This window comes from Gadus macrocephalus, chromosome 23, assembly GCF_031168955.1.
Source record: "Gadus macrocephalus chromosome 23, ASM3116895v1".
In the NCBI taxonomy this organism is placed as follows: domain Eukaryota; kingdom Metazoa; phylum Chordata; class Actinopteri; order Gadiformes; family Gadidae; genus Gadus; species Gadus macrocephalus.
In genome coordinates, this window is record NC_082404.1 from 7,537,858 (window position 1) to 7,554,777 (window position 16,920).

At 43.2% G+C, this 16,920-nt stretch overlaps 1 protein-coding gene across 3 annotated transcripts; it reads right to left on the reverse strand.

The window, feature by feature from the left end:
* Nucleotides 1-8,506: 8,506 nt before the first annotated feature.
* On the reverse strand, nt 8,507-13,721 carry LOC132452348 (uncharacterized). 3 transcript variants are annotated; one of them, XR_009524295.1, is made up of 8 exons: nt 12,456-13,721; nt 12,029-12,170; nt 11,603-11,709; nt 11,254-11,515; nt 11,021-11,173; nt 10,203-10,356; nt 9,638-9,726; nt 8,507-9,488 (listed from the first exon to the last, which is right to left on the reverse strand). XR_009524295.1 is itself a non-coding variant. In XM_060044923.1 (7 exons), the coding sequence occupies exons 2-7, from the start codon at nt 12,036-12,038 to the stop codon at nt 10,292-10,294; spliced, it is 669 nt and encodes a 222-aa protein (XP_059900906.1). In that variant the 5' UTR covers nt 12,039-12,170; nt 12,456-13,721; the 3' UTR covers nt 10,224-10,291. The 3 variants fall into 3 exon arrangements, 2 of the variants coding, with proteins under 2 accessions (XP_059900906.1, XP_059900907.1); XM_060044923.1 differs by lacking the exons at nt 8,507-9,488; nt 9,638-9,726 and adding an exon at nt 10,436-10,507 and having other exon boundaries at nt 10,224-10,356; XM_060044924.1 differs by lacking the exons at nt 8,507-9,488; nt 9,638-9,726 and adding an exon at nt 10,436-10,504 and having other exon boundaries at nt 10,224-10,356; nt 12,456-13,718.
* Between the last annotated feature and the right edge of the window lie 3,199 nt (nt 13,722-16,920).

Below are 16,920 nucleotides of genomic sequence, written 5' to 3' on the forward strand. Positions count from 1 at the left end.
TGCCCGCACTTTTTCGGCATGCAAGCTACTTTCAAAATGACCAGGTCAAAATGATCTACCTACATAAAAAAATGCTAAACATATATTCATTTATATAAATTTAGTACATACTCTTGAAGACTCACACTGAATGGAGTCAGCCAGGCTTGCACAGTCTGGACAGTAGCTGCTGGTAGCTAATCTCAAGCAGGCTTCCAAATGACACTCTTGAACTTGAACTTACTAATATTCCTGTGGGAAAAGGCTGAATGGCAAAAATAACTAGAGAAAAATAATGCAGTCAAGGAGTTAGCACATTTCCTCATGTTTCGATTGGATTGACTTTGAACAGTTTGTCAGTAATTTTCATAAATCAAGTGGTAAAAGCGGGCTGATACTAAAAAAAAGAATAATTAATAATTTTTAAAAAGGGTGTTTGCGATCAATGCATTGGGCACCCCTGCGCTGATGGAAATGACAACATAGGGCCCCCTTAGGGGGGTTTTCCAACTTGTGTCGTTGAAATTGTCCTGAGAGGGCGATGCAGTCACTGCAGTTACTAAGAGTCATTGCTGTAGAGTAAAGATGGGGGCCCTTGTGGATAATACTTGATGCATTCTTTATCTTGACTCTATAGGTTTGCTTCGTCAGGTAGGATACAATCCACTTGATAACATCACCTTTGATGCCGAACTCAGACTTTAGCTTGTCAATCAGGATGTTGTGATCGATGGTGTCGAATGCGGCTGACAGGTCGAGGAGTATGAGGACCGCTGCACCCTTCGCCTGAACCATTCCCATCAGGTCATTTACTACTTTAAGGACTGCAGTTTCGCATGAGTGGTTCTTCCGATATCCAGATTGATAATATCCATGGAGGCTGTTGTCTTCAATGTGGATGTTAATTTGGCTGAGGGCTGCCTTCTCCAGTAACTTTGACAGGAAAGATGTGTTACTTATAGGCCTGTAGTTCTTGAAGGCATCATGGTCGCCGGCTTTGTCCTTGATGACTGGCTTGACAGAAGCTTGTTTTAGATTTTCTGGAAACAGGCTGCTACCGAGAGATTTGTTGATCATCACTCGTAAAATAGGACATAGTTCTGTGTTGCATTTCTTGACAAGCCATGTAGGTATGGGATCCAAGTCACAGCATTTATCGTTCATATCTTTGATGAGTTGACAAACTTGTATCATATCTTCTTTCCTGCCAGACAATCTGTCAACTATTTTATAGATAGCCTTGTAGTCATTGCCACAGTTTTCTATTTCTCCTTTATAGTAGTCGCTCCTTGTTATTTTCTGCATCCAGTTGTAGCCATTTTTCTCCCTCTTGTAGTTGGCTAAATCTTCTAGAGACCCACTCTTGTTTTTCTTTCTTTCTGCTGCACGTGTCTTCCTCTTCTTATTCCAAAGCTTCTCGTTGTACCATCTTGAATAAGGGCGTTGATGAAAGGATTTGGTGGCAGGAGGGCAGATCATTCCATTTGTTAGTTTCAGCTGATACTACTGCCCAAGTAGTGGGCAGTAGTAGTAGGTATTGCCCAACTGATCAAGCCCTTCAGGAAGTCTTCCGTCAGGCTCCTGTCACCTGTCACATTAAATAAATAGTTGTTGTATATAAATGCTGAAAATATTGCAGCTGCTGCTGTCCTCAAACTTTTGCATTTCCACATTTCCCCCGAAATATTCACCTCGTTCCTTTGTTACTCACCTCAAAAGTCACTCACAGCTTTTAATGTGAAAGCTTTGGTTTTGGTCACCTTTTTTCCACAGTGTGTATATATTCTTGAACCATTGATGGTCTTGGCTGCACGCTGCTCCGGGTGTAATAGAAGTAGTACCAGATTGGTTAAATGCAGAGAAAGAATTTCCCCAATTAAGGGGATTAATAAAGGATACTAAAGTATTATTAGGCGAGTGCTGCTGCAACGCTCAACTATTGTTCTTCTTAGGTTTTATTCTTTCTTTCTAAATGTCTTTATTATTCTCTACAAACTTTGGGACCTATCTCCTTCCTCAATTTTTCACCTAGAGACTCCATTCAAATTTTGAAATATTCAGAATAGCTTGGAATCGCGCGATTCTTTTCAGATTTTTAAAATATTTTACACCTTTTAAGATATTCTTCATTTAAAATATTATTTATTTTTAACATGGGAGTCAATGGGAGGACGACAGAGCCGTCCTCTGGTACTTCAACTGTAGAAGTAACGTAACTAAATCAATTTTCAACCGTTAACCATCGTTCAAACCATTTAACAAATCTACACACTTGTATCTTCCATAATATCTCAACTCAATTTCGATATCATTTAAACTTTTTCAGAATCACCGGTGTGGGTACCAGATTGACTCGGCTGCCAGATCGACTCGGGGTCCTGCGCTGACAGATGGCGTATCGACACTTGACGTATCGACACAAGCCAACGGACAAAACCCGGAAGGGTTGTTTATAAAAGGGGCTCAATCATGGACATAAAACGAAGGCTCAATCCGTTTTGGTTTTGATTTCATTGAACGCAGCCCGTTCTTTCGCACAAACAAAGCCATTGGAAACACGTGTAAAAGCACTGATGAATGCATATATAACCCAGTTCCTGTTAGGGACTCTTATTGAAGGAGAACGAAAGTGTCTGCGTGTGGGTCGCTGTTTTGACTCTGTGTTGGGAGCGATTCTGAAGCGATTCTTCTTTTATATATTACCCAAGTACAGGCAACAATAATTTGTACATTCGATTATTATTCATAAGTTAGAATACAAAGGAGATCGTTAATACTTGGGAACATGGGACAACATGGGAATGAATGAAACGCGCATGCGCATTTAAAAGACAGCGCTTATAGGAAGTGCGTCATTATTGCGCATCTAGGACCCCGAGTCGACCAGATCGACTCGGGTTCGAGCGTGTGCATGGGTTGAATTGCGTGTGTCTCACGCCGAATGCATGAGACATGAGAGCCCTGTACTTACGTGACACAAACCAGCACCGCAAACGTTCTCTCCCGCTTGAGATTACGTCTTTCTTTATAGGTTCATGGGTCTGATTCGCCGATTTCCCATGCTGATATCCCCGGAGATTCTCGGGCATCTTCGACAATTTGGCTATAGATTGTCTCATTACACGCTAAATAATATAATTATAGCCTAATTATATATATAGCCTACACATATATATAGGCAATATATATAATTAGGCAATATATATATATATATATATATATAGCATTTGTGGTTTTGGCATAAACATAACTAGGGTGCACTGTACTATCTGCGCACACCCTTTCTGAAGCCTCTCTCTCTCTCTGTCCCTCCCTCTCTCTCTTTCTCTCTCTCTCGTACCGTTTTGTGGAGCACGTTAATTGTCTGAGAACACTCCCATTCAGAATGCATTGGTTTACATTTCGTTCTGTGTAGCACGCAAAAAGTCGGACTATCGTGCTCTGGAACACGCTTCAATAGATTAACGTTTGTGCGCAGGAGCACGCAATCGCGTGATACCGGGTTGCATAAATAGCCTAGACGGATGGGGAAGAGAGTCATGCTACGGGAATTACTTCTCATCATTATTGCTTTTTTACTTGTTTTTTGTGTGCCATGATGAGGAATAGAAAACGCAGAGCCTGGTCGATGGAGGCCATGGTACTTCAATCAAACTCATCTGTTTTTTACCCCAAAATGTGCTTTGAGTTGCTTTCCAGTAGTATTACATTTGAAACAAAAGTCCAGTTTCGGTGGATTTACGCATCCATGGTCTGCTGAGTCAAAAGTTTCAACCTTGTGAGAACAGAAAGTGCAACAACGTCCCTTTTTTATAGTTATCATGAAACAATCTTTTAATGCAGACATTTCCCATAAGCCAGGGTCTTCCGTTGCTAAGCGACGTCACCGTCTTTGCGGACAAATTATTTCTCTGCTGATCAACACTACGAATGGCCAAAAGACTTGTATCCCCCCCCCCCCCCCCCTTAAATAAATACTATGGCAGAATTATTATTATTCTCATTCAACTTGAACATGTGTTTTTACAGTAGAGTGGTGGAGGGATGACGTATGTTGGCCAACCCGGAAGTGAGCGTCGCCCTGGATTCCCTCGACAAAAAGCCAACGGGTTTTGCCATTGGATTTTGGATTATTGCAGAAACATTTGCATCTTTGAAGCACCTCCTCAAAAACTGAAAATCGACCACCATAGCAACCATAACGGTCAAATGACTGGATGCAGCCCCGTTGAAAAAAATAGAATACCACACTACACACTTAGGATATTAATGATATTTAAATTATTATGACCATGAAGTCTTTATTTGCATGGGTTTACATTTCGTTCTGTGTAGCATGGAAAAATCGGAGAAACACTCCCATTCAGAATGCATTGGTTTACATTTCGTTCTTTGGAGCACGGTTATTTTTATATATTTATTTATTTTCAGTTTTTGAGGAGGTGCTTCAAAGATGCAAATGTTTCTGCAATAATCCAAAATCCAATGGCAAAACCCGTTGGCTTTTTGTCGAGGGAATCCAGGTCGACGCTCAGTTCTGGGTTGGCCAACATACGTCATCCCTCCACCACTCTACTGTAAAAACACATGTTCAAGTTGAATGAGAATAATAATAATAATAATAATAATTCTGCCACCGAGTACAGTGGTGGGAAATATCGGCCCGACCAGGCCCGCGTCGGGCTCGGGCAGAGAATCTAAACATTGACTGGAACTACTAAGCAGGTGTCTGTAGGGCTATATCAGGAGTTAATGCACGCACTGCAGCCAATCAGAACACGAGTATTCCCCCAGACCGTGGTCTAAACAATATTATACAACGGGGGACCTAAATCCAGCGATCTGATCTGGTTCCCAACTGTATAATGAGCGTATACATAACTGCTATGACGCCCGATCATTTTGTGAACGTTTGCATATCACTCCGCGCCTGGAAGTAGAAACTGTTCCAAAGTAAAACATATGTTGGATGATCCATGGGATAAATTTCCGGCGAACCGCTGTTCGAATCAGAGCCTTCTCTCGGAGGGACGCTAAAGTGTGTTGCATAGCGACCGTCGATGCATAGCGGAAGCCAGGAGGGACTACTTTTTTGTATTCTTTAATAAAACGGCTATTTTGACTTTCTTGGTTTCTTTTAAAAGTAGTGTGTCTATGACTTTCGTTTCGCCATAACACTAACCGTTGTATAAAAGCAATAGATCACTTCAGTCAGTGGCATGTGCTCATTATACCACTGTGAAGACTGCGGTCAAGTGAGCCCCTGTCACGTTAAAATTGTACCGGGGGCGAAAATTGTACCGGCCTACGTCATCTGTTGTTTACATCTTGACAACCTGCCTGGTAACAGACGACGCAATCGTCTGTTGCCGGGCAGGTTGCAAAAAACATTCGGCTCATTTTTCCAAAAGACGAAATAACATAATACAGATAACGGATCGCTAGATAAGACTTGTTTTTACTTTATATTTGTATTGTATTTAATTGTTTAATCGAATAGCAAAAGACAACGCGATCGTCTGTTGCCGGGAAACGGGCGATCGCGTCAAATGACGTAGGAAGGTTCTTTGACTGATATGTTAAAATTATCAGTCAAATGGGAGTCTCTAAATCTATACAGTAAAATATAATGGTTCCTTGTGTACAAGTAGTCAGCACACGGGTTAATATGGTCATATCAGTCAGTGCCTGAACTTATGTGAAATTCGGTCTATAGCCCACTTGCTGACATAATGCAATTTTGCAAAGGCGAGAATATGCATGTGTACGTTTTTCAAATGACATTTTCTCTAAATCTAGACAGCAAAATCTAATGGTTCCTTGTGTACAAGTAGTCGGTACAACAGTTAGTATGGTCATATCAGTCAGTGCCTGAACTTATGTGAAATTCGGTCTATAGCCCACTTCAAAGTGCTGACATAATGCAATTTTGCATTATGGTGACCGATTAAATATGATGGGAAAAATAAAACGACTTGTCCGACTTGAGGGCCGCGTTATGAAACGATGCGTCAGATAAACGATCGCACACATACGACAGAGCCTATAAACTCAACAAATGAATCCTATTTAACAGCCCGTTCCCAAGTAAATCATTTAATTTTTTTCGTTAAGTGACCGTAACATATCTTTGTTTTCCGTTCGTTCCTTGCAGAAACAACACAGACAGAATATGCTTATTAATAATCAGACGGAAATCGTCGAGCAATGTCTTTTGTTCAGAAGCGTTTTCAATATGTGTGCAACAGTAGACATGCAAACGTTAAAGATTCTTAGAAAAAAATTCCAACGTCATGCAGCTCATTGTGACGTCATAAGAGAGATGACCTCTCCACCGTGGCCGTGTGTGTGTGTTCCTGTCCTGTGTTTGTGCGTGCGTGTGTTACGGACAGTGCTGTTAGCCTAGCAGAGGCGAGATGTTTGCATGTCATGAATATTCATAATAAGAGCCAAAATCTATCTATCAATGTAAGCACCAACAGAGGATCATGGGCATCAGGGCTCCGTTTCCCGATAACGATGCTCGTACGATCATTCTCACGATGGATCTTGCAAGCCATCGTAAATTTCTTTGGGGCGCTTCGAACGCGCGTTCAGTGCACTCAAGACGTTCGTAGGATTGTAACCGTCTACTGACACGGTGCTGAAATGGGCTCCGTAGGAGGGGGCAACGCAGGAATGATGCAGGAAAATGGGGTTCAAAAGCGTTAAAATATCTCCCCATCAAGGCCATCAACAGAATAGCCTACGAAACGATTAGACTGCAATAATATGAATGCTAAAGATATTAAAACACAATTGATTAGGCCTAGGCTGACATATGCTACATTAGTCCTTATCCTGAACGCACTACTACATTTTTTCAAGGCATTTTCCCCCCTGAAATAATTACAAAAATAGCTTGTGTGACAACTACATTTATCTTAATGTGCAGCAAAGAGCCGACTATCTGATTCCGCATATGATGTAAAACAAAAAATGCAACATTCCATTAATTCATTAGCATTCAAACTCAGATTCTGGGCATTGAAACCCGGCTATTGCTGACCCGATTAGGGGAGCTTGGTCTAGATCCTGCTCATATTGTTGGGCAGGATGATGTATAGGCCTTTTTACACTGCCAAGCCGGAGACCCGCATGCAAGAATGAGCTCACGTCTGAGTAAAGGCTACAAACGAAATTAACTATTTACAAGTGCAAAAACTTCAACTTATTGTTCATTTTGCTGAGCACTTGTTTGTTATCCCGACAAAAGCCTCATAAGGAAAGTTCCTCTGAGTCTCTCGTAGATCGTAGGCCTACCATCTTTCAAGGTATTTTTTAATGTGACTACATAACCTCTCACATGATCAGCAGCTCGCGGATTTCACTTACACCGAAACAGCCTGCCCTGACCATCATATCCCTTCTTTCCCGGGTAGGCTATACTAGGTTATTAACTTATCCTGGAAATGATAATAGTATATTAAACAAATCCCAGCACCACACCAAAAGGAGGCAGCAAATCAGAGCTAAACATATCTATCTGCTCATTTCCACATGGTAAGAGAGCAACACAAAACAGGTTTATAATATTTGGATGTTTTATTTTCCTTAAATCAAGCAGGTTACATTTCATTCGTTTTTACACAATCTGACATTTGGAGGCATTTGCAAATATGCTCATAAATGACATGATTTGTAATCCCAAAGAATGAGGTTGTTAATGATCAATATTGTGTAGTTCAGTAATGACGTAGGAAGGTTCTTGAACATTCGTGAACTTGCATGCTCGTTCATTGAGCGTGACAAGACGGAACACTTATTTTACCATTAACATTTATTGGCGTTGCTAACTTTATATTTGTATTGTATTTAATTGTTTAATCGCATTTATGAATGTTCAAGAACCTTCCTACGTCATTTGACGCGATCACCCGTTTCCCGGCAACAGACGATCGCGTCGTCTTTTGCTATTCGATTAAACAATTAAATACAATACAAATATAAAGTAAAAACAAGTCTTATCTAGCGATCCGTTATCTGTATTATGTTATTTCGTCTTTTGGAAAAATGAGCCGAATGTTTTTTGCAACCTGCCCGGCAACAGACGATTGCGTCGTCTGTTACCAGGCAGGTTGTCAAGATGTAAACAGATGACGTAGGCAGGTACAATTTTCGCGAAGTGAAAAGTTCCCATTAAGGTCTCATGTGAAACACCACAGGTCTGAAATACTCAGGAACGCATGAAAATGGCACAAAAATAAATTTCACTCTCCAACCTTTTGCTAAAGAGACGTTGACAGGCCCACAGAGAGCCTGGAGCTCACGGGACAACATTCACACACATTCTGCTTCATGAAGAGGTCAGATTATCGTCAGACCATAGACATCACATGTAAGGACACTGAACATTTGGCCGGATTACACATAGAAATGCAATCCAAAACAAAATGGGTAAAGATAAAGCATGTTTATTGATGCGGCAAACAAAGGTTCAAATATCCTCCAAAGCACTTAAAGCCCTCAAAGAATGAAACTCAAAACGCAGATGACGTAAAAGAAAAATTAAAGTGGAGCGACCCAGGGACAAGTCTGGTTTGGGTTAAAGATTATGGATGGTTAACTTTGTGTAACGTGTTTGGACAAGCAAGTTTAGGTTTTAGGCAAGCGAGTTTAGGCATGCGACTTCAGGCAAGCGACTTCAGGTATTAGGCAAGCGACTTCAGGTATTAGGCAAGCGAGTTTAGCCAAGCGAGTACAGGCAAGCGAGTCAAGTTAAGCGAGTTTAGGTTTTATGCAAGCGAGTTTAGGTTTTATGCAAGCGAGTTTAGCCAAGCGAGTACAGGCAAGCGAGTCAAGCTAAGCGAGTTTAGGTATTAGGCAAGCGAGTTTAGGCAAGCGAGTTTAGGCAAGCGAGTTTAGGCAAGCGAGTTCAGGTATTAGCCAAGCGAGTTTAGGCAAGCAAGTTCAGGTATTAGGCAAGCGACGCAAGTTTAGCCAAGCAAGTTCAGGTTTTATGCAAGCGAGTTTAGGTTTTATGCAAGCAAGTTTAGACAAGCGAGTTTAGGCAAGCAAGTTTAGGTAAGAGAGTCAAGTTACTTTAGGCCTCACTTTATTTGCGGTTAAATTGCGGCATTAGGTTTAGAAAGAAGGTTAAGATCCAGGCTCAGGTTTGCTTCCAGCCTCGTCCCTCTAGTCGCTCCCTATAAAGAGGGTTCCCAGCTACCGTGTTAAAATACAACAGCTGGGATTACAGATATGGAGTACAGAAATAAATGACAAAGATTGATTCAAACATTCTTCCCCCAAAATGTGGTGCAACATAAAATGGAGAAAATAATTACTTTCTCTCCATTGAAACTCTGTCATATCTTACGATCTCACGAGGTCCCGCCGCAAGGGGCGGACTTACGAGCTCTATAGAGTGTGCACTGTGTGTTGATGTTGGGTGTGGATTAATGTGCTGGTGTAGCCATCCAGGGATCCTCAGGGTTTATGGGAGTAGGACACACTGGTGTAGTTCAGTACTGTGAAGTAAATTGATGCAAAAAGTAGAATCAGTGTCAAGGGCAATCAAATGTCTATAAATGCAGGAACAGCCCCATCTGGATCAGGAGGGATTATACAATTGCTGTTTGACGCTTTAGGTCTGTTCAAGGAGGAAGTAAATATTTACCAGCGTTGGGTCTCTGCACCATGACACCCAGCTGCCGCACATCTGGTCTCCCTTTAAGTCTCCTGAAGGAGAGGTCAACTTAATTGAACCTAAGGGGAATGGGTCACAAGAAAAGGTAAGGATAAATCAAAGCTAAACATAGAAAGGATGAAAACAAGCATTGTCCAACATGGGGTTCGGCGATATTTTGATGTAAAAACATTTAGGTGTACGATCCAACCATCAAAAACAGGCTCTTCTTATCATGTTTCAAATGTACCCCGAGTTGCTACGCCCTCATCAGCCACCAGGTGGCAGACTTGATTTTGTCAGTAGAAGGAGCAAAATAGCCATCCAGCTTGATTACAGCAATAGTAGAGGAGCGAGTCAAAAGAATGCGTTTGAGCACCTTCAGCCATTTGCTCTTGTTCAAGGACATCCCGCTGATTGGCTGAAGTCAGATTTTATTCTCTAGAAAGTTTGTTACAGAAGAAGCCCCTAGTATCAAAGCAACATACCCGCCAAACAAAACTAACCTTGTTGAATAAATGAAAATGTCTTCAAGATGGTCAATCCAATATCTTACCGGTTCCACATGGAGTCTCTAGTCGGCTGCGCTGCGGGCCTTAGGTCCGTCCTCTGCTCCGGGACGAGGTCTTGAGTATAAAGAACCAGTCAGTCATCAAGCTGCTTGGTCTCTTCAAAGAGGTGGAGGTTTGACCGCCTGCACCATGAGGACGCTGTGGATACGGTATGGGACCATTTATCAGCGGATCTGAACTGCAGAACTTTAATCACATCAGCTGTAGATTTATGTACCTTTTCCGGAAAGATGAGTGGTCGTCAGCCCCTGAGCAGTGATCTTCATCCCCAGTGACTCCTTCAATCCTGCTGGAGCAAACACTCAGTTACCATTTGGAGATGACCCAGCTACCCTAGTGTACTCACTACTAAGTGATACAACCCGGTTCAGTGTTTCCCCCAGACAATGTCTTAGTCAAGGTGGGGGGTCTTCGGTGAGGGTTTCAGTTCACAATAATACGATACAACCACCTTTTCAATTGCATTCAAAATGCTTTATGGCACGACTATTGTTTTGAACAGTATACAGTATTACCGACAAATTATTTATCTATATTTTTTGTACCTGAGGAAAGTATGTTTTCTTTCCCTACGAGTTTTGCACTTTGTTATTGCATAATTATTTTTTATATAATTTTTCTACATTGGTAGTCAAGGCGGGGCCCTACTGTTAAGACGGCCTTAACCATACAGTGCTGGGGGAAACACTGCAGTTACTTGAGTTAAACATTCGAGTTTAGTCCCCAAATGGCGATACCACCAGTTCATGGCTGCGCTCTTTGATTTTCTCGTTGATCAGATTGACCTGGAGAAAGAGCTTACCTTCCATGGATGAGGAGCTGGTTGGTCTAATCACGAGCCGCCTTCGGACCTCCACCGCCGGATCCCCCAGCCGTCCTCCACCGCCGGGACCGTCTCCTCCAGGACCTCCACCGGGCCAACCGCCTGGACCTCCGCAACGTCGCCTCATTTCTTCTGAAATGTGACACACGTTCTATTTGCACCCCGGACATTCCTCCCCGTTCATGATGCACTGGAGAAGAGTTTAGCTTTACTGGATGAGGAGCCGCCGCCGCCGGCCCTCCAGGCTGACCGCCGCCAGGCCCTCCAGGCTGACCGCCGCCAGGTGGACGCCACCGCCGGGACCTCCAGGTTGGTCCCAACCACCGCCTCCAGGCCCTCCAGGTTGGTCCCAACCGCCGCCTCCAGGCCCACCGACTCCAGGACCTCCAGGTTGGCCTCCACCTCCAGGCCCGCCATTGCCTCCAGGACCTCGGCCGTCTCCAGGCCTTCCAGGTTGGCCGCCTCCAGGCCCTTCTGAAATGTGAGACACAAGTTCCAGTTGCACACCGGAACATTTCTCCCCTTTCATCATGGATGTACTGAAGATGAGTTTAACTTTACTGGATGAGGAGCCGCCACCTGGCCCTCCATGCCGCCCCTTCCAGGTTGGACGCCTCCAGGACCTCCAGGCCACCGCCACCTCCAGGCTGGCCTCTGCCTCAGTCCTTCTGAAAGGCGAATGACACGTTCCATTTGCACACAGCACATTTCTCCCCGTACATGATGCAGATAATCAACTCCTCCTCTGCTTTAGCTCCCACAGATCTCACTGATGCCCTACTGTGCAGTCTTGAGTGAGGTATTATTTAACCCAACAGCCAGCCACACACACCTAGCCTACATCCTGGAGCTGGTCCTCGTGGCTGAGAATGCATCTGACATTTTTCAGAACACCTCCGAGTTGCTGTGGCTGCATGTCAAAGTTTTAATTCTAAACAATTCACCAAGCCTAGAAAAAATGTGCAGCTGTGCAGTTCCGTGTCTCACCGTTCTGCATCCTTTGGGCTGCACGGCTCCCGGCCTTCCCTCCACCTGCAGCGAGCGCCTCCAGACGACCGCCATGGACCTCACGGCGAGCACCTCCAGACGACCGCCACGGACCTCCAGACGACCACCTCCATCACCTCTACTGAAACAAGACAAAATCTATTTAAACACTGGAGATTTTTTTCTCCTCGCTCACTCAGATGTCAATAGCTTATCTTCTCCCATTCTGTGCGTTCTTGAGAAGCATCATTTCCTATAAACTCCCAAACCCAGCCACACATCTAATCTTCATAAGGACACTAGTCCTAGTGGCTGAGAACGCTTGCCTAACAAGCCAATCACAACCAATGACTGAATTCCAGTTTTATTCTGAACCGTTTGACCACGCCAAGGAGGAGTTTATAGGATGTGCAGTTCCACGGCTCACCCGTCTGTTCCTGTAGGACTGAACGGCTCCTGGCCAACATCCACCTGCAGCTCCCAGCTCCGCTCTGTTGAAGCCTCTGGGAGTACAATCCGCTCCTGAACAAAAACAACTGTTCATAAATCATTTGGTACTCTGCAATCCTTGGAAATATTATGAAGCATGAGCTTGAATAGATAATTTTCAAATCCTGTATAATGATTAATTGTTGTACAAATGTGTATAGTTCTATTGATTACTTTTTTACTTCTATAAAATATTTAATGAATAGTGGGAAACTACACAAGAAAAGTAAATGAATGCGGTTTTAACGCGGTTATATTAGTAAAGCAAGTCTTACCCAAAAAGTAAATAAATGGTGACCACATTTTATCATTATCATTATTAACTATTTAGTGCTTCACTAAATTCCTATAGCAAGTGGAAACGTTACTCTCCTTCATTGGTGATGTTCATGTTCCTCGATATCTTCCAATGGACTCGTTGTGAAATCCTTCTGGATCCTCTGCGTTGAAGTGCGTTGTTCAATTTCCAAGGGGCGTGTCTAAAGGGCGCGATCTAAAATGGGTCGATGCTATGCTATTGGATAGGCCTCGACTAATCATAGCATTGGAACGGGTGATGCAGAAATACATATTCCTCAAAATCTTTCAGTAGTAGTCGTTCGTTCTTTTAGTGAGCATATACAGTCTTTAGTTCACTAACTTCCATCTTTGTTGTTGAAACACCTCTACATGTTGCGTATATCCAACCTCACATTAGATAGCCTAAAGGGTTGCTATTGGTTGGTCTATTTCGTACCGGGCAGAAAACGTTATATAACGGAGGGGCGCCTGACCGCATCTTTGAAGAGCAAATTATATACGAGGTCCGTCTAGTTCCGAAGCTATTGGCGAAATACTCAAAACAAATATTGAAATGTTAATTTTGGCATTTAATTTGCATCTACATTTTGCCAGTGAAGGAGTTTAGGTTTGCCAATCCGAGGTCTAACAGGCAGTAAACATGTTCATTAAAATACAAATGCAAAGTCCACAGAACAAACGCGAATAAAAACCACATTGCACCACCAGCGGTCAACAGCAGCAGCAGCAAGTGTATTGAAAGTAGAAAAGTAGTAAAGAGAAGAATAGAATTGGGAGAGTGGTGTGCAAGTCAGACACCGCATCTAACCCAGGACCACCTTGCAGATCACAAGCAGCAAATCTTCTACCAGACCAACCAAACACACATCAACAGGCCCCCAGTCAGTAGGGTCAGTCACTGTCCGTCCACACCAGAAGCGAATTGAGCGACCAAATCGCCGGAAGTCATTCACTTTCAATGGGCAAGAGCGACCAAAGCGACCAACGCTACCAGCGGCCAAAGTTGAGCGACCAGAGCGTCAAAAAGAAGTTGAAAACTTTTTAACTTTATGCAAATGACTATTATTCGCTTCAGCGACCAAACACTGACAGCCAATCGGAATGTAGACGCTCTTCGCTTGCGTGGATCCCAGGGAACATCGGCAGGCACTTTGGTTCCTACATACCTTTATTCACTCACTGAACAAAATGTCGGCTGAAGTATTAATCGCGGCTGTAACTGGGCACCCGGTGTTGTACGAACCCACCCTTTTTCAGTTCAGAGATCGAAACGCCATAGTGGTTTGGATATCAAGTGATGATAAGCGGGAGTATTTATAGGCTACATCTAGAACGTTCGTATTTAAGCGGGAATCATTATAATTTGCTCTACATGCCACCAATCTAACCAACCAATCGCGTGTAGCATGCTTTAAACAAAACCGTCACATAAACAAACTAATCGACAAGACGAGGGATAAATGACAAGGGATATATCTCTTGTCTTTTATCCCTCTATTCCCCACTATTCACGGAGCCTGAGGTGAATAATTTTTAATTAAATAGTCTAGATAGATAGATAGTCAAGTCTTTATTAATACCAAACGACACAAATCGTCGGGAATCCATTTAGGTGGTTCGTCCCACACAGGACAGTAGCCTACAAGACCACACAGAACAAGTCTGACTGGACATACACACAATACATCACATTAAAACTAGACACGCGTTGATAGATAGAAAGACCTAGATAGATAGATATGTTCCATTATTTGCCTTGCGGAGCCAACCAGTCCTGTGCACGTATGCAAATTAGCCATGTGCGCTAACGTCTATTTGTTTTGAATGCGACGAATGAGTGCAGATCATGATTTGCAGATCCAGATCAGTGAAACATATTTCAACTAGGCCTACTACAGCACGCAGGGTTTTTTGTTCTCGGTTGTAATTAGCCTACATTTTAGGATTTTTATATTGGGGGGAATCACTGTCCTACTTGTTGTCGAAGCACTTTATCGAACAAGCAAAACCGTCTCGGCAATATGGCCAAGTTCAATATTTGATATGGCTGTCTGTAGGGCCTACTAAACGCATACGGCTCCTTTAAATGCGTCTGCATAATTGAATTGTACGTCATGAGCGACCAAAGCGAACAGAAAAATTCGCAGCGAAAATTCGCAGCGACCAGGTCGCTCCTGGTGTGGACGTACAGTCAGACAGGTTTCCACAGAAGGGCTCAGTGGGGTTATGGGTTGAGCAAAAACTGACCCCTTTCTTCCTTCCACAAGTTTCCATTCTGGATTTTTCGGACATGTGGAGTCGGACATGTTTCAAGTTATCCGTGGATTCCTGAGGGCAGTGAAGTATCTGCAGAAGGTGACGTTCAGGTCCAGCGGTCTGCCGCATTGACCACGAGATCTTAAACCGAGTGGGACCGCCTCGGTTTGTAGTAGGCCTAGAACAGTGTGTTCAACAGCGTGGAGGTCCTCATTTCCATCAGAGTTGCTGCAGTTCTTCCATGCTGCTTCCACAGTGAGCAGAGGACACTTCCCAGTGTGGTGGTCGGTGCTGTAGCGGTCCGCAGCGTTAGTCAGTCAGTCGATCCCATAGATAAACCACTCAACAAACTACCACTTCCATCAGCAAATCCACATTAACCTCCAGCGGTAAAACATGTACAATAGAGGGGCGAGAACAGACGACAGGAGGAGATGGGGAAAGTGTAACATGTGCTCATGAAGGAAGTACCCCGCGTTACTCACTGCGTGGGTCCCGGTGGCGGGGGTCCACGTCGGTGGCCACGATGTCCGGATTGTTCAACCCACGCAATCCAACGCAAAATAAACGATTAACATCCGTCACGGTGGGGGCGCTTTATGAGGAGAGGCGGGGGAGACGCAGCTGAAATCAATTAAGAACTAGTGACCTCCAGAAGAATGTGATTGGTTGTAATTTCACATAAGTTCAGGCACTGACTGATATGACCATATAACTGTTGTACTGACTACTTGTACACAAGGGACAATTAGATTTTACTGTATAGATTTAGAGAAAATGTCATTTGAAAAACATACACATGCATATTCTCGCCTTTGCAAATTTGCATTATGCCAGCACTTTGAAGTGGGATATAGACCGAACTTCACATAAGTTCAGGCACTGACTGATATGAACATACTAACTGTTGTACCCACTACTTGTATACAAGACAAATAGCCTACTTCCAATTGAAATACAAATTTTAGAAAATAGGCCTATGTGTCCCTGATCACGTTTCAATAGATTAAATAACGTGACAGTGTCACGTATTTTCGTGAGACCAGGTTCGAGCGTGTGCATGGGTTGAATTGCGTGTGTCTCACGCCGAATGCATGAGACATGAGAGCCCTGTACTTACGTGACACAAACCAGCACCGCAAACCACGTTCTCTCCCGCTTGAGATCACGTCTTTCTTTATAGGTTCATGGGTCTGATTCGCCGATTTCCCATGCTGATATCCCCGGAGATTGCATCTTCGACAATTTGGCTATAGATTGTCTCATTACACGCTAAATAATATAATTATAGCCTAATTATATATATAGCCTATACATATATATAGGCCTATATATATATATATAGCATTTGTGGTTTTGGCATAAACATAACTAGGGTGCACTGTACTATCTGCGCACACCCTTTCTGAAGCCTCTCTCTCGCTCTCTCTCTCTCTCTGTCCCTCCCTCTCTCTCTCGTACCGTTTTGTGGAGCACGTTAATTGTCTGAGAACACTCCCATTCAGAATGCATTGGTTTACATTTCGTTCTGTGTAGCACGCAAAAAGTCGGACTATCGTGCTCTGGAACACGCTTCAATAGATTAACGTTCGTGCGCAGGAGCACGCAATCGTGTGATACCGGGTTGATTTATGTCACACTTTGATCGTGTTCATTTTGATACTTCTGCATATCTGTCGTTAATCAAGAACAGTCCATTTGCTGACTCACACAATTATGTACACGACAATTTAGCATACTTGACTTAAAATATTCTAAACTAGACTGGAGGCTAAAATAGTAATAGCAATTCATAATTCTTATAAAAATAGAAGTAAAAAGATATTAGTATAAAATAGACCAAAATA

Excerpts from the sequence above, each read along its gene's own strand:
- LOC132452348 (XM_060044923.1), bottom strand. Across the intron at positions 11,174-11,253 it reads CGGCGGCGGCTCCTCATCCA|AAGAAATGAGGCGACGTTGC; the intron begins GTAAAGCTAAAC and ends GTCACATTTCAG. Across the intron at positions 10,357-10,435 it reads CACTCATCTTTCCGGAAAAG|CGTCCTCATGGTGCAGGCGG; the intron begins GTACATAAATCT and ends CCGTATCCACAG.